General features: G+C 45.9%; 1 protein-coding gene across 4 annotated transcripts; it reads right to left on the bottom strand.

Moving 5' to 3' along the window:
* Positions 1-1271: 1271 nt before the first annotated feature.
* Positions 1272-24296, bottom strand: NIF3L1 (NGG1 interacting factor 3 like 1). Of its 4 annotated transcripts, XM_029606851.1 has the most exons (8): positions 24143-24296; positions 15741-16213; positions 14542-14704; positions 13068-13197; positions 11519-11657; positions 11168-11251; positions 9427-9516; positions 2193-2323 (listed from the first exon to the last, which is right to left on the bottom strand). In XM_029606851.1, the coding sequence occupies exons 2-7, from the start codon at positions 16180-16182 to the stop codon at positions 9434-9436; spliced, it is 1041 nt and encodes a 346-aa protein (XP_029462711.1). In that variant the 5' UTR covers positions 16183-16213; positions 24143-24296; the 3' UTR covers positions 2193-2323; positions 9427-9433. The 4 variants fall into 4 exon arrangements, with proteins under 4 accessions (XP_029462708.1, XP_029462710.1, XP_029462709.1 ...); XM_029606848.1 differs by lacking the exon at positions 9427-9516 and having other exon boundaries at positions 1272-2323; positions 24143-24295; XM_029606850.1 differs by lacking the exons at positions 9427-9516; positions 24143-24296 and adding an exon at positions 24119-24142 and having other exon boundaries at positions 1272-2323.
* Positions 24297-24308: the final 12 nt, after the last annotated feature.

Raw genomic sequence — 24308 nt, 5'->3', positions numbered from 1 at the left:
CCCTGAGCTCTCCTTCGCCTGGAGCTTCAAACCTGTGCCTCCTGCTTCTTGGGCCCCCCTTCTGTCTCTCCCCTCCTGGCCCTGACCTCAGATGGCAGGAGGATGGCACCAGTGGCCTCTCCTAGCTGTGTGGTTCAAACTAGAATGATCAGCTGTTTGACGCCTGAATGGTTCAAGTAGCTGATCACTAGCATTACGCTCCTTTTTCTGTTTCTATATGAAAGCATAGGATAAATACAGGGGGATCTCTAAGGGAATGATGAACATTATAATGCTAAAATAAATCGGGTGGATGGGCAGACTAGATGGACCATACAGTCTTTTCCTGCCATCGTGGTTCTATGTTTCTTATCTGACCAGTGCCAGATCACAGAGAGGGAAAGTGAGGGAGATAGGGCCAATATAGCAATCAACCTTTGAAACTGGGGTGGCAAAGATTGGAGCACTTTTTTTATTTTGGGAAGAGGGGTGGCACTTGTCCCATCCATACTGAAGGCACTGTATAGAAACCTATTCACCAACGAACGAGGGGGGGGGGGGGGGGGAAGACAGGAAATTTGCAATAGCTAGATATTAAATAGAAAGATAAGATTGAAAAGATTCATCAGCATGGGAACAATGAGGCTTTAAATACCAGTACCCTTCAATACCAAGAAGGAAAGCCTAAAGAATCCTGCTCCAGCTACTGACCTACCTTTCTTCCAAGTGATTTGAAAATATTAATTCAAATAGCAAGAACAGAGCGGAGTAGCCAGTTAGTGGTTATAGCTTCAGGCTACAAACCAGGGAAGCCAGGGTTCATATCCCACTGTCGCTTCTTGTGACATTGGGCAAGTCATTTTACCTTCCATTACCTCAGGTACAACCTTAGACTGCGAACCCGCTAGGGACAGGGAAATAACCTACAGTATCTGAATTTAATCTGCTTTGAAATGGCTAAAAGGTGGATTTAAAAAAAAAAAAAGTACTAGTCAATATAAGTACATTTTATGGGGGACTGAATATATGGAGATTAGAAAAATGTCACTATCATTGGGAATAAGGTAGGGATTATTGGATGGAGGAAAATGATTGATAAGAGAGGGGTTAGTTTCAAGGGTTTTCTCATCAACTGCAGTTGAATGTCTTAACTAAAATAAAGGAAATGCACAATGAAAACATTTTGTTACAAGAAAGAGGCACATATTTTCACATGTGGTAGACATGTCCTAAAATAACCATCTTCTGGACAATGGTCGAGACCCTCATATTCGAAATAACTGACACACATATAACTCAAAATCCTTCTATGTTTTTATTGAATATACAGTCATCGGAGGTCTCAAGAGATCAGTTGCATTTAATAAACACAAATACTAACAGCAGCTAAAATATAAATTGCTAGGAATTGGAAACAGGAAGAGGCTCCTCCTAGACAGAAAATCATTCAGAAACTCACTAAGATTTTCTATTTGGAACACCTGACAGCCCTGAGGTATAAACAGATGGTCCCGCCTTAAGAAGCGGTGGCATAAATATATATCATGGTCATAATACGAGGTAACGGACACAATGCGAGGTAACGGACACTAATCAACTTCCAGTGTTCTAGGCTCGAGGTGTGGCATCCTTAATCATACTCTGCCCGCAACCCTCGAGGTTTAGAAAGCGATGACTCCGAGGAAGACGAGATTAGGGTAAGGTGGGGGAATAAGCGTACAAAATGTGGGATACCACAGCGGGATCCTTGGCTCAGTGTACATTGGACTGTTTCTGGCTTGATTGTACCTTTATATCGCTTTGTGTTTCTGTTTTAATTATGGGCTTGGGCCAGCTGTTGTACAATGGTTATCCTTGAAAAACAAATTGGAAAAAAAAAAAATTGTTACAAATTTTGTTTCCGTTGTTAGTGCAAAGATACATGTACAGCTGTATCATTCTTTATATACTTATATTCTTTGCTACATGTTTTGAAAAAAAAAAGTCAGTATTTTTGTATCACTTCAGAAACTTAAGGGGTGTTTGGAAAAGTATAAAATAAAAAAAAAAAGGGCAACTAGGAGCAAGACAAAAATGGAAGCAACAGTCAGAAAAGATTGTGCCACAAGTTTCTGTCTTTCCTGGGCTCTTAGCAGATGGGAGGCAATGAGGAGCATCTCCTAAATGATCTGCAGTGGGTCTCTGTCCTTCTGGGATACTTCCACCTTGACCTGGCCTCCAAACCGGACTGCAAGAGAGTCACGCAGCAGCCGCAGAAAGCCCCGCTCTGTGTTGCTGTGCTCACACAGAATCACGCTCGTTCCCCGAGCCACGGCATCCAGCACCTTGTGATGGGACATTTCACCTGTTGGGTAAAGGGGGGAAAAAAAAAAAAGTGTTACACCAGCGTTTCTTAACCTTTGGTATGTCAGAGACCAGCTAGCTAGTTTCCTTAAATTATGTGGACCGGTCGTGGCTCTGATGAGCAGAGCAGGGAAGGGAAGGGGGGAAAACGGTGGCCCAGAAATTTAACGGGGTGGATATACTCCTTCCACCGGGTCCTTAATTTCATGGGTGAGCCCTGCAGCTGGTCTGGTGTCTTTTAAGAGGGTAACTAGGCAGTTTAAGGAAATTGTTTTAGTAATAAAGTTTCTCTTATTAAAAAAAAAGTCTCTTCCCCCCTTTCCTCTCTAAGCCAGCCAACAGTATTGTTCTCAGAAAAGAAAAAAAAAACCCTTTTCCCTCCCAGCCAGCCATCAGCCAATCCCTGTAAAAATATCCCTTCCTCTTTTTTTCTCCCCCAGCCAGCCACCAGTTTATCATTTAAACAAAAAAAACAAACAAACCATCCCCTTGTCTTTCCATCCCTCCCAGTCAGCCACCAGCTCATCATTAAAAAAAAAAAAAAAAAAGGAAGACATCTCTCCCTCCACCTTGCCAGCCACAACCCTATTGCAATTAATACCCCTGCTCTGTGGATTTTTTCGCTATCTGGTGCTGACCTCGGTCTGATCTCTGGGAGGGAAGCAGCTGCAGCTGAATTTTAATGATCCGACATGGGACTGAGCCAGCATGTGCTCCACTCTCAGGCCGCATCCACTTCTGTAACATAGTAATGACGGCAGAAAAAGACCTAATGGTCCATCCCAGACTGCCCAGCAAGCTTCTTATGGTAGTAACTGCCGCTCCGTGTAGGTTACCCCCTATGTTTCTATTAAGGGTAGTAACTGCCTCTTCGTGCAGGTTAGCCCCCAAGCCTTATATGTTAAGGATAGTAATATTAAAAATCAAAACCAAGCAACTGTCAAATCCATAAAGTTACTGCGAGCAACATTTTTACAGGGTGAGCAGCCTTCCTGATAATTCAGACAATGCTGCTTGAACATGCTTTACTTTTGGACTTGGCCATAGAAGCAGTCCTGTGCATTTTCCCTAATATCTGTGTAACCAGCACCCTGGACTGTAAAAGGCAGGGCCCAGCAGGGGTTGGCGTCTGAATCCAATTCCCTTTTCCACCCCACCATCAAAGTGGAGGGTGATGCTGCAGTTGCATCAAAAGCATGTAAGCTAATTGGTTAAGGGTAGTAATCCCCAAGCCTTTTGTTAGGGGTAATAGCTGCAGTGCCATGCCGGTTACCTTCATGCAGCCTTTTCTTAATTTCCAACTCTAGCCTTTAGGGATCCAGTGTTTATCCCATGCCTTTTTTAATTCAGTTGCTGTTTTTATCTTCACCACCTCTTCTAGAAGGGCATTCCAGGCAGCCACCACCCTCTCCGTGAAGAAATATTTCACGACCTTGGTTTTGAGTCATCCTCCCTGAAGTTTCATATCATGACCCCTAGTTCTACTGTTTGCTTTTCTCCAGAAAAGGTTCAAAAGAACATGCATCATCAAAACCATTCAGGTATCTGAAGGTATGTATGCTATCTTCCAGGCTACACATATTCAGATCCTTAAACTCTCCTCCTAAATCTTCTGATAAATACTCCACACCATTTTGGTTGCCCTTCTCTGGTCGGCCTCCATCCTGTCCTTATCCTTTTTGAGATACAGGCTCCAGAACTGAACACAGTACTCCTGGTGAGACCTCACCAAGGACCTGTACAAGGGCATTATCACCACTTTTTTTCCTACTGATTATTATTCTCTCTATGCAGCCCAGCATTCTTCTGACTTTAGCTATCAACCTGTCACATTACTTTGCTGCTTTCACAGTCAGACACTCTCACCCCAAGGTCCCTCTTCCAGTCCGTGCACATTAGTCTTTCACCTCCCATCACATACAGCTCTTTTGGATGACCACACATCAGATGCATGATCTGCACTTCTTGGTATTGAATCCCAGCTGCCAAGTCTTCGACCACTCTTCAAGCTCTCTTAAATCTCTTTTCATTCTTTCTACTCCTTCAGGCATGTCCACCCCATTGTAGATTTTAGTATCATCCACAAATAGCCAAAATTTTACCTTCTATCCCTTCTGCAATGTCACTCACAAAGATATTGAACAGAACCGATACAAAAACCAATCCCTGTGGCACTCCACTTAACAAGTTCTCTCTTCAGAGTAGGTTCCATTTACCATTACACACTGTCTCCTTTTAATCAGCCAGTCTGTAATCCATTTCACCACCTTGGTGCCAAGTCCCAAGCTTCTTTTATTCACGAGCTTCCTCTGCAGGACCATATCAAAAGCTTTGCTGAAATCCACGTAAAGCACACTGAGCGCTCTTCCCTGATCCAGTTCTCTAGTCACCCAATCAAAACAACAACAACTCAGATTTGTCTGACAGGACCTTTCCCTGGTGAATCCATGCTGCCTCAGGTCCAGCAACCCACCGGATTGTAGATAGTTCACTATCCTTTCCTTCAGCAGCATCTCCATTAATTTTCCCACCACTGAAGTGGGGCTAACCGGCCTCCTCTCTGCTACCACTCTTGTGAAGCGGGACCACCACAGCTCTTCTCCAGTCACAAGGCACCACTCCCGTTTCCAGGGATCTATTGAACAGGTCTTTCGGTGGACCTGCCAGCACATCTCTGAGCCCCCTCCAGTTGTTGCGTCCGTCGGTCGCAGACGGCTGGGACCGCTCTGCCTTACCTCTTTTTCTCCCCTTTCTCTCTCTTTGGGCAAGATGGCTGCCTCTGGTGCAGAGGGTCTCAGCGTTTCCAAGCCAGCATGGGCGTCTCCATCCGCCATGCTCACTCCCGTGGCCTCCTAGGGCGCAAGCGTGCACATCTCCTACGCTCAAATACACGTCATGGCGAGAACCTCGGGGGCGGCTCCACCGCATGACGTCAGTACCTCTGGGTATATCTAGTCTCCGCTTCCGCTACCACCTTGAGTTAGCAAGGACTTAGGTTTAAGCTACTCTGACCGCTCTAAGCTGTACGCTTAGACGCTGCTTCACTCCAAGGGCCTCGCTCCAGTAGAAGCTCAAGATACCCGCTCTCGGGGGTCTCTCACTTCCAACTACCCTTCGGGGTCCTCTCTAACTAAACAACCGCTCCTCAGGGGTCTCTCTCTCTCTTCTACATTTCAGTATATTGGACCATTGGGTATTCGCTCCTCGAGGGCCTACCAGCCATTACATCCTGCACCACGGACCTTCGGTCCTAACTTTCCACCATCAGGAAGACGCCATCATTCCTGTGAGTACCTGTACGGTCCGGTGCTCCAGCTCCACCCACCAGCTGCAACGTTACCCGCACTGCAGGCTTCCACCTATCGTGAAACATCTGTGTGAGACTTCACATCTGAGCCTGTTGAACGTACTGGCACTTCTTGGATCAGTACCTTACGTTCCTGCCTTACCATCTATCTACAGCAGTACAATAAAAGCCTCTATCCATACTGTGTCTGCGGAGTTCAGCCTATCGCAGCGGTTCCCCACGGGGCCCCTCCCCGTGGGCGGAGTCATCTCCATTGCGACCAATGGTCCACAATGTCACAAACACAACACCAGTATCCTGGGATGTACCTCATCTGGCCCCATGGCCTTGTCCACTTTCAGCTTGCCTAGCTCTTCCCATATATTCTCTTCTGTAAATGGAGTTTTGTGTACCCCACTATCATCTTCGGTCTTCTCAGCCAGCAACGGTCCTTCTCCAGTGTTTTCTTTTGTGAATAACAAACTGAAGTATTTGTTTAATATTGCACCCATTTCCTCACCTCTCTCTACACACTGCTCCTTGTCACCTTTTAATTTCACTATACCACTTTGTGCCTTCTTTCTCTCTCGGATATATCTGAAAAATGTTTTGTCATCTTGCTTTACCTCTTTGGCAAGCCTTTCCTCCACTTGACTTTTTGCTCTCCTGATTTTGTTCTTCATCTCCCTGAGCTTCACCAGATATTCAGTCCTGTGTTCCTCATAAGAACATAAGGCTTCCCATACTGGGTCAGACCAAAGGCCATCAAGCCCAGTACCCTGTTTCCAACAGTGGCCTAGTCAGGTCTCAAGTACCTGGCAGGATCCCATGGAGCAGATGGATTCTAGGCTGCTTATCCCAAAAACAAACAGTGGATTTCTGCAATTCTACCTTAATGGTTAATGGACTTTTCTTCCAGGAACTTGTCCAAACCTTTCTTAAACACAGCTACACTAATAACTTTCACCACATCCTCTGGCAACAAATTCCTGAGCTTAATTATGCGTTGAGTACAAAAAATATTTTCTCTAATTAGTTATAAATGCATTACCTAGTAACTTCATTGTATGTTTCCTGGTCTTTTGTACTTTTCGAAAGAGTAAATAACCGATTAACGTTTACTCATTCCATTCCACTCATTTTCTAGACCTCTATTATATCTCCCCTCAGCCGTCTCTTCTCCAAACTGAAGAGTCCTAACCTTTTTAGCCTTCACAGGGGATTGTTCCATCCCCTTTTTCATTTTGGTTGCCCCTTTTGAATTCTGCTATATCTTTTTTGAGATGTGGTGACCAGAACTGCACACAGTACTCAAGATGAGGTTACATCATGGAGCGATACAGAGGCATTATGATATTCTCTGTTTTATTCTCCATTCCTTTCCTAATTATTTCTAGCATTCTATTTGCTTTCTTGGCTGCTACTGCACACTGAGAAGAACATTTCAAAGTATTTTCAGCAATGACACCTAGATCCTTTTCCTGAGTGGTGACTCCTAATGTGAAACCTTGCATTGTGTAGCCATAATTTGGGTTTCTCTTATTTATTTAAAAGTATTTATATACCGCTTTTACAAATCAGTTGGTTTACAATATAAAACATACATAATAAGGTATTACCAATTATTAGGCTTTTCAATATTTGATGATAGTTAATGTGACTTTCAAGGCATTCTTCACTTTCGGTGCATGTCCGGCATGACTCCTTGCTTCAATGACAGGGGAAAAGAAAAACTGATACTTCACACATTTCCAGCATTGCCCTCTGCTTCATGGCAGAGAGCTATGCTGCCGCTTACCCAACTAATCAAACTTAATATTTCACTTGGAAGCAGCTCCAGCACTGCTCTCTACATTAATGGTGGGGGTGAAAAGGGAATTAGAACATAAGGTTACTAAGAGCCAAGAGAAACAGTTAAGTATGAGAACAAATGTGTGAAGCTTGCTGGGCAGACTGGATGGACCGGTTGGTCTTCTTCTGCCGTCATTTCTATGTTTCTATGTTTCTATGTTTCTATATAAAACATGAAATTAAAATGATGTAAAAAATAAACAGAATAAAATAATCGTAGCTAGACTAACATATTAACATAAAAGTAATTCAAACATCAAGTGCCTACGGTACCGCAGTATAGAGGGGTAACTCTGAAGTATGTATGAGTGAGAATGAATGGATTTTCATTATTTTGGGACAGAAAATATATTTTTATCGATTTTGGTCATATTTTGTTTCAAATTTTAAGGCTAGGACCAGTAAAAATGAGATCCAACAACTGACAGAGCATAGCAACGGATATCCAGGGAAGCTGTTTCCTAGGAGTCACCCAGCAATGGATCACTGGTCACTTGTGATGAGGTTTAGAGTAATAGTACAAATTTTAGCCAAAAGTACAATTTTGTTTAAATATATTTATATATTTGTAGGGAAATTTGAATAATTAAAACTTTTTTTCACTAATCACCTGAACCAAAAGTTTTTTGTGGGATCTCTTTCCTAGGTGCATCACTTTGCACTTGTCCACATTACATTTCATTTGCCATTTATATGCCCAGTCTCCCAGTTTTGCAAGGTCCTATTGCAATTTCTTACAATCCTCTTGTGATTTAACAACTTTGAGTAATTTGATAATAAATTTGATCACCTCACTTTATACTTTTTGTGCACTGTTCTTTTTGCGTTTATTATTTCAGCCACCTCCTTACAGAACCAAAATCGTTTTCTTTTTCCTCTCACTTTTATTTACTTTCTAACATATTGATTTGTTGCCTTTTAATTTGTTGCCTTTTAATTTGGCCCACCTCACCCATTTTCTCCCAGTCTTCCAGGTACGTCCCCATTTTGACAAAGTCTGTACTTTTGAAATTTAAAACTCAGGTCTTCACACGACTTCTCTCTCTTATTTGCAATATCATCCCATACCATCTGATGATCACTGGTGCTCAGGTGGGAATCTACACAGATATTAGAGACATTACCCCCGTTTGTGAGCACTAGGTCGAATATCACACCCTCCATTGTGGGTTCCATTACCATTTGTTTGAGCAGAGCCCCTCTAAGGTAGAATCCGCAGAAGGGATACTCCAAACTACATCCGACAGATTAAAATTTCCAATAAACAACACTTCTCCCTTATTTCTCACCTTTTGGATGTCTTTGGCCAGATCTCTGTCCAGCTATTCTGGAGTTGGAGGCCTGTATACCACACCCATGTAAATGGAAGCACCATCTTTTTGTTTTTTAGGACAGCCCATAATGCTTCTTCCCTACCCTACTTCCCTTGCATTTCAGTTGCTTGCTGTGAAGGAGGCAGGGCCTGACAGCAGGGCATATACTGACTCACTCTCATAGCAGCTCATTAATATTCAACAGCAGCTGCTTCCCTCCCACAGGTGGGACCTCAGGACTGGCGCCAACTGGAAAAAAGGTGAGCAGGGGGAAGGGGTGTGGAAGGATTAAAGAAAAGCCTCTAATGGCTGCGTTGCAGAGTTCAGTGCGGAATATACAGCTCCAGGGCATGCCTCCTGCACTAGCCACTGCTCTGTGAACCCGCAGAAATGCTGCCAGGGTTCGGTGCCAGTCCACAGACCAGTGGTTGAGAAACACTGTTATACAACTCAGAAGAGCATCATAGATAAACTAAAAACAAGTACAGTTTGTCCCGTTATTGCATGTATAGTATTTGTACGTTAATTGCATTTATAGTATTTATTTTAATTAATTGCATTTATATTATTGCATTTATAGTATTTGTAGCTCTTGCCTTTCCTTGAAAACTAGAAATCCTAGGATGCAAGTGAGCAAAACTAGGACTGGCTCACCCTATCCCTAGTGGTTCCAAGTCATCAGAGTAAAGCTGAGCAGGTTCTGGATTTGCTCCCTCTGCCTTTCTGGAATTGTAGTTCCAATGTCTTTAAAAAAAAAAACAACAAAAAAAACAAAAAGCAGGAAACCTGGTAGCCCTGATGATAACTAAGGACAAAACGCAGCATAAAGTCATGAGACTCCCCTACAGGCCCCACAATGCAGAAGAGAGGGGAAAACCAATAGACATACCGACTACCATCTCAATCTTCCAAACGCCACAAAAGGTAAAAGGTCAACAGGAGGAGAAAACCTGGACATGGCAAAATTAATTGCTTCTCTTCAACTCTCGCTGGCATATAAAGGAGACCCGGTTTAGCATCTCACTGTTTCTGCGACTACCCCTCTTCCTCCTTGTGCATCCATTCTACAGCAAAAATATGGAAGAGAGGGGAACTGCGGGAATAGCAAGCACGTGTGAACTTAAGCCGTTCCTGCGAAGCTGTTAAAGATGGGGGAGAAGTGCTAACTGTCTACTGCAGGCCCAGGTTGTCTCCTCCTGTACCTGCTGCTCGGTTGGAGCTCCTCTTCCTTCCTCCTGTTCAGCTGCCACATGGTTTTTGCATTTTGCAGCCTGGACTACATGCAATAGAAATAGGCGCACCTTGTACAAGGAGGAGCACGTGAGGGGGAGAGGAAATAGAAAACCAAACAAAAAAAGACCCAAAAAAGGAAGAGGGGCACTAAAAGAAAAAAAGGAAAGAATACACAGGGAAAAATCAGAGGATGCAAGAAAATTGCCTTATCAGGGCTGCTTGTGGTTAAGAAAAAATTGAAAAGGGGAAGAAAAGCAAGGAGACTGGCAGAGAAAAAAAATTCCAACAGAAAGAAAAAAAAACTGGGCCTTAAAGATTTCTAGTAAAACATGATGGTGCCAGAAATCACCATCTTTCCTGCAGGTATGTACATTAGCACCTGCATTACAACTTCTGGCACTAACACATCTTCCACAAAATGCTAAATAAAATGGCCCCTCCCCATCCCTGCACTCGTCACAGATCAGCGTCATAATACAGAAGGTCCCAGGTATCATGATGGGGTCTGGGAAGAGAAAACGAAGGACATGAGAGCTGGAAACAGGGCTACAGGGGGCAGGGGAGAAATTTAGGGGACTGGGAGCAGTAACATGGAGGAGAGGGATAAGATAGAGGTAGGGAGCTGAGACAGCAAAGAGAAAAGAAACATGGAAGGGACTTTTCTTACATTTTCTAGGGGACTCTTACAAAATTCTCCTATGCTAATGAAGAGGGATTATACATATTCAACCCAAAACAGAAATCCAATTCGGCAATCACTGGTGATCACTGTGCGGCTCTGACCCCATCACATGGTTGGGGGATGGCATTTGGGATCTTCTAGGGTGACCAAATGCTTCTACGTCACTAGTCTAGGCAACGCCTGAGCCAGTCCTGGGTTCCTCCATTCGTATCTTCCTGCTTTTCCTATAGAAACTATAGGTCTCAGCATGCCATGAAGGGCAAAATCTGTCTCCCCTAGGACACTACGTTGGGATTTCAGTGCATACAATCATGCTAATAATTCAGTCAGTACAGTGAGAATTCAATACAACAATATCATCAAAATAATGAGCGAGAAAAGGAGGAAGGTGCCTTGCAATTGGGGTATATTTTTATACTTTTAATGAAATATAATCAAGAGAGACTGAAATCACCATTTTAAAAGAAAGCTCATTTTTACCAGTGAGATAGAGATCCGCCTTTACGCCGCACAGCACACTGGCTCCAGATCCTGCGCACACGGCTGCTGTCTGCACGAAGGACTCTGCAAGACACAGCACAGACAGTGGGGGGGATTATCTACCAGCGCAGGAGTCACCAGGCAGAGCTAGACTTGGGTTTGCCCTCATTGCATTCCTGGGCATTGTAATCCCTGCTTTTCTTGGAGACACTACAATTACCAAACCATTAGATACAGCAAACAGGTCAAACCTGGAACTTAATCTTTTTTTTGTTTCTGCCGACCTGAAGTCAGCTAAAAACTAACACTGACACAAAGACACACAAGCCCAGAGTCAGCCATTCCTTTCACCTAATGTCTTTTCCTTCCCCAGTGCCAGTCGGAGATGTGAAAGGCCCAGGTGTCGCTTCACACACTCTACTGCGACTGCCAGAGAAATGGACTCTCTCAGGGTGCACAGACGGCCCATTCCTGCTTGGGGGAGTGGCGGCTGTGGAGAATGGGAAAGAAGATGGATCACAGTTATGAGGCTCAAAGCTGCAGGACGACTCAGACTCCCATGAGGAAGACTTGCAGGCTGATTCCTGTTTACCAACATTCACCTAATGATGCATTGTGGGACTTGTAGTGCTGCTGATTATATCCAGAAGCAGGAACTACAAGTACTGCAGTGCACTAGGATGTTACTTATTGAATTTGATAGCCCATTTTTACTTCTGCAGCACAAAGCGGATTACAGAAAAGAAAATATCATGAATACCTTATATATAGCAATAGAACAAAATAAAAACATAGAATCTTCCCATGTAACATAAAATTTGCTCTTATAACCATATCCTGATTCTTTTCCTGAATAAAAAGAGCAGAGTCTCCATAAGAGCCTCAGTGGAAACATTGTTTCACAAGGTCAGCACAAAATAGCTGAATGCTTTCTAACTGGAAGATATTAGTTTGACCATTGAGAAGGATGGATAACACTTGAGATGATCTGAGAACCATGCAGCTAGATATCCAGGGGCCAGCAAATTCAAACATAAAATCTTAAATTTGGCCCTTTTTTCCCCCACAAACAGCTAATGTAATTCCTTCAGGACTGGCGTAATATGATCATAATTTTGCCTCCTCCTAATAGCCTTGCCACCATGTTCTGAAGGAGTTGAAAAGCATTGTGAACTTATCTGGGCAATTCCCCAATATAAAGAGTTGCAATAATCATTGCATCTCGTGACCAAGGCATGAATAATAATTGCTAAATCTTTTTTAAGCTGACATATCTTCCATAAGCAAATAAAAGAACTCCACAATCACTGAGGATATCTGGGAATTTTTAGATACAGAGGCATTCAAATAGACTCCTAAGCTTCTAACAACTTATTTTGGCTTAAGTTCCAAACGCGACAAAACAAGTAAGGTCATGTTTACTTTTCCATAAGAGTTCTGATTTTGATGGGTTTAGTTTCAACTTATACCTGATTAGCCAGTGGATAACAGATACAAATTAAGAGTTTAAAATTAGCCATTGCTGCCAATTGATCATGTCCACATCTGATACATAATTAAATGTCATCTGCAAAAACATAACACTATTTCAAAGGCTGAATGCTGTTAATAATTGGGCTTACATAAAAACGAGGAACGGTGATCATACTGAGCCTTATTAGTATCCCGCAAGAGATGTTTCTAGGTTGTGAACTACTCTTCTTCCATAAAACAGACTGCCCCTGGTCTGAGAAGAATGAACCAAATAGGAATACCTTGAAAACGTCCACCTTAAACTGGGTCAACTTGTGGCTCTAGCATCTTATACCCAAGCTACAATAGCTAGATAAGACTGGGCATGGTCAACAAATGTTTAGAGACAAATACAGAAAAACATAGAAAAATTGTACGTGCATGTTACCTTCTGCAGAGACAGCACCTCTGTGCTGTCATAAAGAATGGTATCCTTAGTTAGGAGCTCCACTGCCTGCTGCATGCCATCCTGGGTACAGGACAGGCTCACCCGGACACACTCCTCTCCTCCTCCCCTCCTGCAGAAATAGGGAAATATTATACTTCTGATGGTATCAGTCATGACACTGCACTTCAGCACCATTCGTAATGTTTGCACCAACACAACTGCTTGAGACAGAAGAATAAAGACGATTCAGTGGATCAGCTCCAAAGTCAAAGTTTAACTTAGCACCCAATTGTGGCTGTATAGTGATACATCCCCAAGATGGGAAAAAAAAAATGAATGTTTTGCTAGAGATCAGTGCCACATAAATTATAGTTTACCCTCCAGCTGAAAGAAGACCAAAGGTCCAAGTCCTATGACATCTCCATTGCATGTATGTGATATATGCTTCCAATGTTTTAAGAACATCAAGAACAAGTCATACAGATAAACTAAAGAATACAATCAATTTTGTTTCAGCCTATTCCTGTCAACATGGAGCCAGTTAGTAATTCTTATGATAACACATATCCAACCCCAAACAGTAGTCCAATATGGTGATCATTTGAGGCCATTGTTTGGCCCTGGTTCCTATTATTTGGTGCGAGGATGAAGGTTGGGAGTATATTCTAAGATTACTGGCTGTCTCCAAGTCCTCAGGAACAGGCTAAGCGATTCCCTTTTATCCTCACTGTATCTTGGAACTTAGTGACAAAATCCTATTTCATTTAGGGGTAGATTTTAAAAGGCCCGCACGCACATGGATGCAGCCATTTTATAACATGCGTGTCGACACGCGCATGTTATAAAATGTGATTCCTACGCGTGCACACACACTGGATTTTAATATCCACGCTCGCATGTGTGGGTGGTTGGCATCCTCCACGCACAGGGGTGGGGGGGGGTGATTTTAAAAGAATTGCGCAGCGAAGCAATCAGGCCTTTGCCCGGTTCCCTAACCCTATCCTTCCTCCCTCTTCCCCTCTTCCCCCAGACCCCTAAACCTAACCTAGCTGTCCCCAATTTTTTTGTTTTTATACTTTCTTCTCTGGAGCAGACAAACTCCACGTATTAGCTGGCTGCCAGCACGTGCCTCCCCGGGACAGTGTCTAATTGTGTGCTAGAATTGTTTCACTCTTGCCACAGAACACTGGGTTCTTACTCTAAGAACTCAAAAGAACCCAGAGATTACAAGTCCCATAGACTCAAAGCCAAATGGAAGTTCTTCCCCCTGTGAAGGGGTGCAGGGCTCCATTTTCAGACTATACATACAAAGGAGATTATCTCAAGGCCCTAGCTAGCGATTTGAATCCTTTTGGGCTTGGAATGTCTGCTCCAGGGACTACAACAATAATATACAAGGTATTGTGCTAGACGTGTTCATGTAATGGTCACGAAAGGTGTCATGGGAATCAAAGAGCAACAGAGAGAATAATACCTGGCAGGGAGGGTGGTGATAGAGACCCCAGGGATCACTTGCAGTCCAGACAGAGTTGCCTGCAGATCTGGACTATGCTTGCTGTTAAACTCCACTCGATGAGAGTTGCCTCCAGGGTAGCAAGCAACTGTGGAGGGATGCAGTGGGACTGTACTACTGGGGCCTGAGATGAGATGGAGGGAATGGAGGAGGGGAGAGAAAAAGGTCAGAGAGCATGCAAAAGTCAGTTCAGCAGTTCACTATTAGAAAAATCAGAATATGACAAAGCCCTCTCCAGATCCAATTTCTCTCCCTGCGCAATGCCAAATATCCCTGTTTCAGGAGCTGACAACCCCTGGCATGTGTACCACTGATGCATTTCAGCTAGCAGGCTGCTCACTCTCAAAATACTGGCACTGCAAGCATTTTCAAAAAACTCACAGACTGGCTTTGCTCACATTGCAATGCACCAGATAAGCAGAGCCAACTTGCGAGTTTTTAAAAAGCATGGTGCAGCAAGTGGTGCCATGCAGGTGTGGCAGCAGGATATTTATTTGATAGAAAAAATGGTGCCCTTTTCTCCCTCCTACTCACAACTCCCCCTCCCCCCATGATATCTATCTTCGCAGTTTGGTAGAATTTCTCATTTGGGCTGGCATTCCTCCCATGCAGTGGCATGGCAATAACACTACTGCCCTTTTTTGGGCAACGGGCCATAAAAGGTTACTGACTTCTGTACTACTTAATGTCAGACTTCACTATTAGGCAGTTTTGGCCTCACCATCTTTTTTGAGAAGCTGTTCCATTCCACGAGTCTTACACGCTTCAGCATCATATTATTAAAACTTTGTTCTCAAACTTCCTTTTCGGAGAATGTTTGCCTTTTGTTATACATTTTATTTCTTTCAATTTTTAAATTGCCATGCCATCAAGCTCAGGGCAATTCACAATTTAAATATTTAATAGTACATCTGAATGTCCTTATCATAAACCTCAGCTGTTTATGTTTAGTCCTTAACTCTTACTTTAGACCATTTTGGTGGTCTTCATCTTAACTCTCTCAAGAGACTTCACCTCCACAACTGATCACACTACTCCACTGAAAGACAGAAGTGTTTTAAGGGCAGAGCAATAGGAACAAGGTTTAATGAACAGTGTAGGATGAAAGAGAGCAGGGAGGAGAAGAGAATGAAGACAGTGAATACTTAACAAGGTCTCACCCAGGGCTTTGGCAAGCCAGTCATTGACGCCTTGGGGTACAGCATCATAAGCAGTGTGGGGAGAGTACACAGCCACCCGGTTCTCCAGAGCCCGGATGATAAGCCGCTCCTTCCAGGAGCCCCAGCTCAGACGCTTCAAAGGCCGGAAAATAGGTGGATGGTAGGAGAGAATGAGACCAGCTGCCTGACCCACAGCCTCCTCCAGCACCTCCTCTGTCAAGTCGTTGGTAAGGAGAAGAGTGTGTACCATATGCGGCGGGCTGGGCTCCACTAGTAGCCCCACATTATCCCAGCTCTCGGCTAGGGAGAGGGAAGCAAAGTCATTCAAAGATGTAACTAGAGCACCCAGGTCCATAATTAGACGGGAGAAAGGGCCCGATGGAGGCCGAGGCACCAGTAGCAGACGATGGAGGGGAATTCGAGATGTGACAGAGAACAGCATATAGAGGATTCTCCAGTAACACAGGGGTTGTCTGTAATAAGAGAGAGCCAGCATGTGAAAGTGCCCAGAGAACAACTTCCATTGCCCAATGCCAGCCCATATCCCTCCCCAAGCTACCTCTAATCCATACAGGAAAATTAGTTTCTTACCTGATAATTTTCGTTCCTGTAGTACCAAGGATCAGTCCAGACTGTTGGGTTATGCCTCCCTTCCAGCAGATGGAGTCGGAAAGAAACTGAAAAGGCACCTCCCATATACCCTGGTGTGCCACCTGCGATCCCTCAGTATAATCGATATCAAAGCAGAATAAATATAATATAGGATAACAACCAATGACAACAAGAATCACTGAAATAAGGAACTATGGAACTAAGCATGAACTGTTGAGTACAAAACGATGGAACATCCGACAAGACGCTCCAATAAAATCTGTGAATGAGAAACCAGACATAATCAGACAAGCGGGACCTGTACTTATAGGGCGGGCGTCTGGACCGATCCTTGCTACTACAGGAACGAAAATTATCAGGTATGAAACTAATTTTCCTTTCCCTGTACGTACCAGGATCAGTCCAGACTCCTGGGATGTACCCAAGCCGCCTTAAATGGGGTGGGACACAGAAAGACCCGCTTGAAGCACACTGCTGCCAAAAGAATCTGTAGTTGGATGCCGAACATCCTACCGGTAGTGCTTAGCAAACGCGTGCAAAGACTTCCAGGTAGCCGCCCTACCAATCCCCTAGGGTGAAACACAATGGCTTTCTGCCCATGAGGAAGCTTGAGAACGGAGAGAATGAGCTCTAAGGCCATTCCAAACTGGACGCCCGTGGCATATGTAAGTGGACGCAATAGCTTCTTTCAGCCAATGAGCAATGGAAGTTTTGGAAGCCTTAGATCCCTTATTGCAGGGGTCGGGAACCTTTTTGGCTGAGAGAGCCATTAACGCCACATATTTTAAAATGTAATTCCGTGAGAGCCCTACTAACTACAACCCCCACCCTCCTGACTCCCCCAAGACCTACCAAATTAATTTACTACAACCCCCTACTCTCCTGACGCCCCCAAGACCTGCCAAATTAATTTACTACAACCCCCATCCTCCTAACCCCCCCCCCCCAAGATCTGCCAAAAGTCCCTGGTGATCCAGCGGGGGTCCAGGGCTCGCAGACAAATCTTTAATAAAAAAGTAAAAATCTAACAAAACCCCCCACCCTCCTGACGCCCCCCAAGACCTCCAAAATTAATTTACTACAACCCCCACCCTCCTAACGCCCCCCAAGACCTCCAAAATTAATTTACTACAACCCCCCACCCTCCTGACGCCCCCCAAGACCTCCAAAATTAATTTACTACAACCCCCACCCTCCTGACTCCCCCCCAAGACCTGCCAAAAGTCCCTGGTGGTCCAGCGGGGGTCCGGGAGCAATCTCCTGGACTTGGGCTGTCGGCTGCCAGTAGTCAAAATGGTGCCGACGGCCCTTTGCCCTCACTATGTCATTGGGGTCGACCAATGGCGGCAGTAGCCCCTGTGACATAGTAAGGGCAAAGGGCCGCCGACGCCATTTTGATTACTGGCAGCCGACAGCCCTTTGCCCTTACTATGTCACAGGAGCTACCGCCGCCATTGGTTGACCCCAGTGACATAGTGAGGGCAAAGGGCCGTCGGCGCCATTTTGACTACTGGCAGCAGACAGCCCAAGTCCAGGCGATCGCTCCCGGACCCCCGCTGGACCACCAGGGACTTTTGGCAGGTCTTGGGGGGGTCAGGAGGGTGGGGGTTGTAGTAAATTAATTTTAGAGGTCTTGGGGGGGCGTCAGGAGGGTGGGGGATTTTGTTAGATTTTTACTTTTTTATTAAAGATTTGTCTGCGAGCCAGATGCAGCCATCAAAAGAGCCATATCTGGCTCCCGAGCCATAGGTTCCTGACCCCTGCCTTATTGGGACCATAGCATAAGACAAAGAGATGATCTGATGTACGAAAATCACTTGTGACTTCCAGGTATCTCAACAGTATCCTTCTAACATCCAGGCGCCGTAGGTCGCAACCACGCGAAGAGCGGATCTCCTCCACAGAGAAGGAGGGTAATTCTACTGACTGGTTAACGTAAAAAGACGAGACCACCTTCGGTAAAAAGAAGGATAGCGTCCGCGGATGACAAAACCTGTAGCTCTGAAACGCGACGCGCTGAATAAATAGCCACGTGAAAAACCGTCCATAGAGTCAAATCCTTCAATGTGGCACGCTTGATAGGCTCAAACGGGGGGGGCACAGAGACCACGAAGACCAAAGTCAAAACTCCGGGATGGACAAAGCGAACGTACCGGAGGACGCAAACGCTTGACTCTGCACAAAAAACTAATAACAACTGAATGCTGCTCAATGGTAGTACCTTCAATCTTACCACGCAAACAGCCCAATGCTGCAACCTGGACCCGAAGGGAATTATAGGCGAACCCCTTTTGCAAACCTTCCTGCAGAAAAGCCAAAATATGCACTATAGTGGATCTTTGCGGGGACACCTTCAACCCATCACACCATGACTCAAAAACCTTCCACACCCGGATATATGCCAGGGAAGTGGAGGTCTTACGAGCCCGGAGGAGAATAGAAATTACTGCTTCCGGATAACCTGTTCTTCTGAGTTGCCGCCCCTCAGAAGCCAAGCCGCTAGACAAAAGCGATCTGCCTGATTGAAAAATATGGGGCCCTGACGCAGTAGTGCCGATATGTGGTTCAGACGTAATGGGCCATCGACCGCCAGGGTGGCGAGGTCCGCAAACCATGGCCTCCTTGGTCATTCCGGAACCACTAGAACGACCATCCCCTGATGAGATTCTATGCGCCTCAGAAACTTCCCCATCAGCAGCCAAGGAAGGAATACATAAGGCAGAATGTTTGGGACCATGGGAGCACCAGAGCATCCACTCCTTCTGACCAGTGTTCTCTCCTGCGACTGAAGAAACGAGCCGCTTTTGCATTGCTCCGAGTCGCCAGTAAGTCCAGGCGCAGGGGTCCCCAACGGCAAATAATGAGACTCATCGCTTCGGGCGACAGCTCCCACTCTCCGGGATCTAATCGTTGTCGGCTGAGAAAAAAAGTCGGCCTGAACATTGCCCACGCCCGCGATGCAGGAGACCGCTAGCCGGCTCAGGTGACGCTCTGCCCAGGCCATCAACAGATCTGCTTCGGACGCCACCAGACGACTTCGTGTACTGCCTTGTCGGTTTATACAAGCCACCGTTGGCGCATTGTCGGAGAGGATCCTTACCACTCTGTGGTGGACCAAAGGGAGAAAGTGCTGTAGGGCCAGGCGTACCGCCCTGGTCTCCAACCGATTGATGGACCACTTTGACTGTCATGAGGACCACCTCCCCTGAGCAGACTTGGATTGACAGACCGCTCCCCAGACTGGCATCGGTCGTAATGATGATCTTCAGGGGTGGTTCCAGGTCCATGATCCTGTACCAACCACCAATTGAGGCTGGACCGTGCGGGCTCCATCAAGGGCAAGGAGGGCATAGTCCTCCGACTTGGGGTCCCAGCGGGAAAGCAGCCCCCTTTGCAACGGCCGCATATGAGCAAAAGCCCAGGGGACCAACTCCAGGGTAGACGCCATATGACCAAGCACTTGCTAATAATCCCAGGCCATGGGCAGAGGAAGAGCTGGGAGGCGCCGAACTTGAAAACACTAAATTGATCATGTGCTGACGGGAGAGAAACACCTTGCCAGCCGCTGTGTCGAACCGGACTCCTAGAATTTCCAACACCTGAGATGTTACCAGGTGGCTCTTGGCAAAGTTCACTATCTATCCCAAGGACTGCAGGCTGTCCAACACTGACGTACCGCTATTACGCAAAGCACTTTCGACTTTGCCCGAATGAGCCAATCGTCCAGGTAGGGATGGACCAAAATTCCCCGACATAGAAGGGAAGCTGCCACTATGACCATCACCTTGGTAAACACTCTGGGGGCCATTGCCAACCCGAACGGTAGGGCGCAAAACTGATAATGCTCTCCCAGGATCTCGAACCGAAGAAACCTCTGATGATGTTCTTGAATTCCGATGTGCAGATAAGCCTCCGATCCAGAATCGGTCGAAAAGTTCCCTCCTTCTTGGAAACTATGAAGGAAAAAGAGTAACGACCGGTCCTGCTCTCGGCGGGTGGAACCGAAACCACTGCTCCTAACGCCCGTAACCAAGACAGTGTCTGAGCAATCAACCGTTGTTTGTCCGGGGGACCGAATGGGGAGACTATAAAGAGATCTCGAAATGGCCGAGCAAAATCTAAAGCATAGCCGTGACTTATAATACTCAGTATCCATTGGTCTGATGTTATTTTGACCCATTTCTCCCAAAAACGGGACAACCGGACCCCGATCATAGGAACGGGTCGGCGCCCCCTCATTGTGAAGGCTTATTGGGGGTAAAGGCATGGGGAGCTCCCGAACGCTGAGGCCTCCTGCCTCGAAAGGAAGGCGACCAGGACTGCGTCCAGAAAGACGATTGTCGCTGCGTGAAGGAAGATCCCCTCCCCGCACGAAACCGGCGTTGACCGCGAAAACGGCCTCTGAACGTTCTGAGGAACGAAACTGCTTAGGCTTGTCCTCATGCAGCTTGTACACCTTGTTGTCCCCCAAGTCTTTAATGAGTTGTTCCAGCTCTGCTCCAAACAGTAACTTACCCTTAAAGGGAAAGGAACCCAAACGAGATTTGGTGGAGGCATCTGCCGACCAGTGTCATAACCACAAGAGCCATCCAGCCGACACTGCAGACACCATGGTGTGCGCAGAAGGCCGTAAAAGATCATATAATGCATCCGCTGTGTAGGCAACCGTGGACTCCATGCGGTAAGCCTGTTCCGCCCCCCCCAGGAGGGAGTTCTTTTGCTGTAAGTAATCAGAGTAGCCCTCTGCATAAGGCTGCTACAGACCACGGCCCGGATGCCCAGTGCAGACACCTCAAAAATGCGCTTCAACGATACTTCCAATTTCCTATCCTGAAGGTCTTTCAGCGCCGTTCCGCCAGTCACTGGAATAGTGGTATGTTGAATAACAGCTGTGACGGCAGAGTCTACCTTGGGGACTTTAAGGAATCACTTGGTAAAGGATACAGCGTTTCCATAGCCCTGCTAACTCTTAAGGAAGCCTCAGGGAAATCCCATTCCCTGGATACAATGTGGAAGAGCTTGTGGTGAAAAAGGGAAAGTTTGTGGAGGACCCTTAATTCCTGCTAAAACCGTATCCCCGGGAGCGGCATACGCTTCAGGATCCGGAGCCGGGATCTCCAATTCCTGTAAGACCTGTGGACTCAAGGGATCCAATTCATCCTTGCTAAAAGGCCCAAGGATCTGAGGGTCCTCCCCCTCCACTGGCACATGACTGTCCCCATCCCCCCCCCCCCCCCCCCCATGTCCTGCGTATACGTATCCGCAGCTGCAGGAATCACCGGATCAACATTCGTAGCAGGGCGAGGAAGGCAGGTCCCTGCCTTACCTTGCTCCAGTGTAGGCTTAGAAAGCTTGGGGGGGGGGGGGGGGACTTCTCCCAGTCAGCCTCAGCCTCTAGGAAGGCTGTGTGCATTAATAGCCCAAATTTTAGATGAAAAAGCTGCGGCCTCTATAAGCCCCCTCGAGGAATAGAGGGTGAGTCTGAGTCGTGCTGCCGCTGCGGGCTTAGTGCAGGCGGAGAGGATGGCGAAAACTTTTCCCCCTCCGAATCTGCATCAGCGTTGTTCTCCGGCACGGTCGGCACATCCAAGATGGCGCCGTGTCGGCATCGAATGGGGGCAGGGCTAGCCTCTGCCCCCAAACTGCCGGACCGCTTCGCTTCTCCTGCAGTCGCGGTAGAGAAGGAGCTCGGGCAGCCCCCGGCCATCGGGAGGATCTCTCGCCCCCAGGAATACACCAGGAGCAGGGACCCTACCGAGAAAGACGGGTCCCCGCTTCCCTGCACATGTCAATGCACGCGGCATTAAGGCAAAAGGGAAAAGCACGCGAAAACGTTGAGTGGCAAGACCACCCCCTCCGAAGCCCCTGGGCTAAGCGCGGCAGGCCGGGGCTGAAAATGAAATCAGAACCTCAACTCTAACCCATCACTGACGGGCTGTGAGATTCCAGAGCATTTGGTGTTTGCTTTGAAGCTCTCTCTTCCTTTTCTTTACTGAGCAATAGAAAATAAAAGCCCCCTTCAGAAAAGTACAACTTCTCTGGTATACTGATTAGGGGAGGGGGGGGGAAGAGTGATCAGCCCACCGGTAAATTCTCCCCCAGCCACTCAGGGAACCTAAACTCCGGGTACCAGTCTTCAGGGCACTGCCCTACCTGGCCTGCCACCAAATATGCCGCAGCTGCGCTAGCGCCAAAAGAAGAGACGTGAAATAAATGTTTTGATTTGTTTTTTTTTAAATAGAAAGAGTGAGAAACCCCAATGGAAAAACCAATTGGTCTAGTCAGAGGAGTTAGGAGCAAACCTGTGCACCAAAAGAGAAATTTGCAAAGGATAAGGACCGCAGGTTATGCCTCTCAATCTGCTGGAGTCAGCGATATATTGAGGGATCGCAGGGGGCACACCAGGGTATATGGGAGGTGCCTTTTCAGTTTCTCTCTGACTCCATCTGCTGGAAGGGAGGCATAACCCAGCAGTCTGGACTGATCCTGGTACATACTGGGAACATACTTTTTTTTAAGCAGATTTAATCTTCCTACTTTGACAACGGTCATTGCATCACTGAGCTCCAATGAAGCTAGTTTAACAACCTTTACAATACTGTAAAGGTTGTTAAACTCATCCAAAAGGCCAAGAATCCATCATCAAGTCACAGCTCAGACCTTGTGCTCCAATCTTAGCCAAAAGTTATCCACACTATACAAATACACCTTTCAGGTCAGGCCAGCCACTTCAAAGTGGATTTTATGTATTTAACAGCTTTTCTATACCGGTATTTGTGATCATATCAGTTTACAAGGAACAGGGAAAAGGAATAGGGGAGCAGGAGGAGAAGCAAAAGAAGGGGGGAGAATAATGTACAGGGTGGTTACAAGGAAGGGGAATAAAAGATGTACAGGAAAAAAGGAAGAGATGTACAGGAAAAAAGGAGGAGAACTGTAGAGAACATTATATAAAATAGCATGGACAACTGGGGAGAACTGAGCTTCACAGTATGCATAAATATTTAGGTAACATAGATACTTGCCTGTCCCCAGAGGGCTTACAACCTAATTTACTAAGGCATTTCTCCCATTCTGTGACTATGGAAAAAAAGCTTAGTAAACGAAGTCCTAAGGGTTATTTACCAAAGATTTTCCCCCATTTTGTCTGTAAGAAAAATGTTTAGTAAATAGGACCCTAAGTTCGTACCTGAGACAATGGAGGATACAGTGATTTGCCCAAAGGTACAAGACATATCAGCAGGATTTGAACCATAGCTTCCCTGCTTCTCAGCCTGCTGCTCTAACCCCTAAACAAAGTTACTCCTTCACAGATAGAGTCTTGCACTTATTACTGGGCATTGCACAAGTTCAGAAGCCCTTTCTCTTCTGCCTGCACATGACCGTAGGGAAACTATTACACGATTTACCAGACATACAAAAAGTATCCTATTTATAAAATAAGTGCATCCATCTAGGGCCGGTTTAAGATAACATCAACCATAGGCAGAAGACTTAAGGGGTTCCCTTCTTTCTCTCCCCCTGAAAAACAGAGAGCAGCAGCCTGCAGGAAGAATCCGAGTTTTTGATGCCAAAGGCACGTACCTATGTCTAAACCCAGCCCTGCACCCATCATACAACGTGCAATCAATAAATCCAAAAGAGAGAAAAATGTACGAATTTTTTCTCACTGATTCACTCTAACACCGTGCGGCACTGCCACAAATAGTAGTGACAAAAACCTGGGTGCATGAGCAGAACAGCTTAATGATCAACTTCAAACTAACCACGCCGTATCGGGCAGACACTACCTTTAGTTCTACTTCCTGGTTATCAGCAACCAATCAGCTGAGCATGCCTGAATCCTCTGACCCGCTGCTGCAACAGGAGCCGGAAAGAGCAGAGATTCAGATAACTTTATTGGCATAACAATGTTACAGGTCTTGTTAACACAAAGGCGGAGCTTTTCCGTCATCA

Source organism: Rhinatrema bivittatum, chromosome 6 (genome assembly GCF_901001135.1).
Source record: "Rhinatrema bivittatum chromosome 6, aRhiBiv1.1, whole genome shotgun sequence".
Classification (NCBI taxonomy): domain Eukaryota; kingdom Metazoa; phylum Chordata; class Amphibia; order Gymnophiona; family Rhinatrematidae; genus Rhinatrema; species Rhinatrema bivittatum.
The sequence above is the reverse complement of the archived record's forward strand: the minus strand, read 5'-3'. Positions and strand labels throughout refer to the sequence as shown.

Coding starts and splice junctions, on each gene's coding strand:
- NIF3L1 (XM_029606848.1), bottom strand. CDS start 16,182: ATGCTGTTCTCTGTCACATCTCGAATTCCCCTCCATCGTCTGCTACTG. Junction 13,198..14,541: donor ATCACCACCCTCCCTGCCAG/GTATTATTCTCT, acceptor CTATTTCTGCAG/GAGGGGAGGAGGAGAGGAGT. Junction 2,324..11,167: donor GGCGGATCTCTATCTCACTG/GTAAAAATGAGC, acceptor TTTACCCAACAG/GTGAAATGTCCCATCACAAG.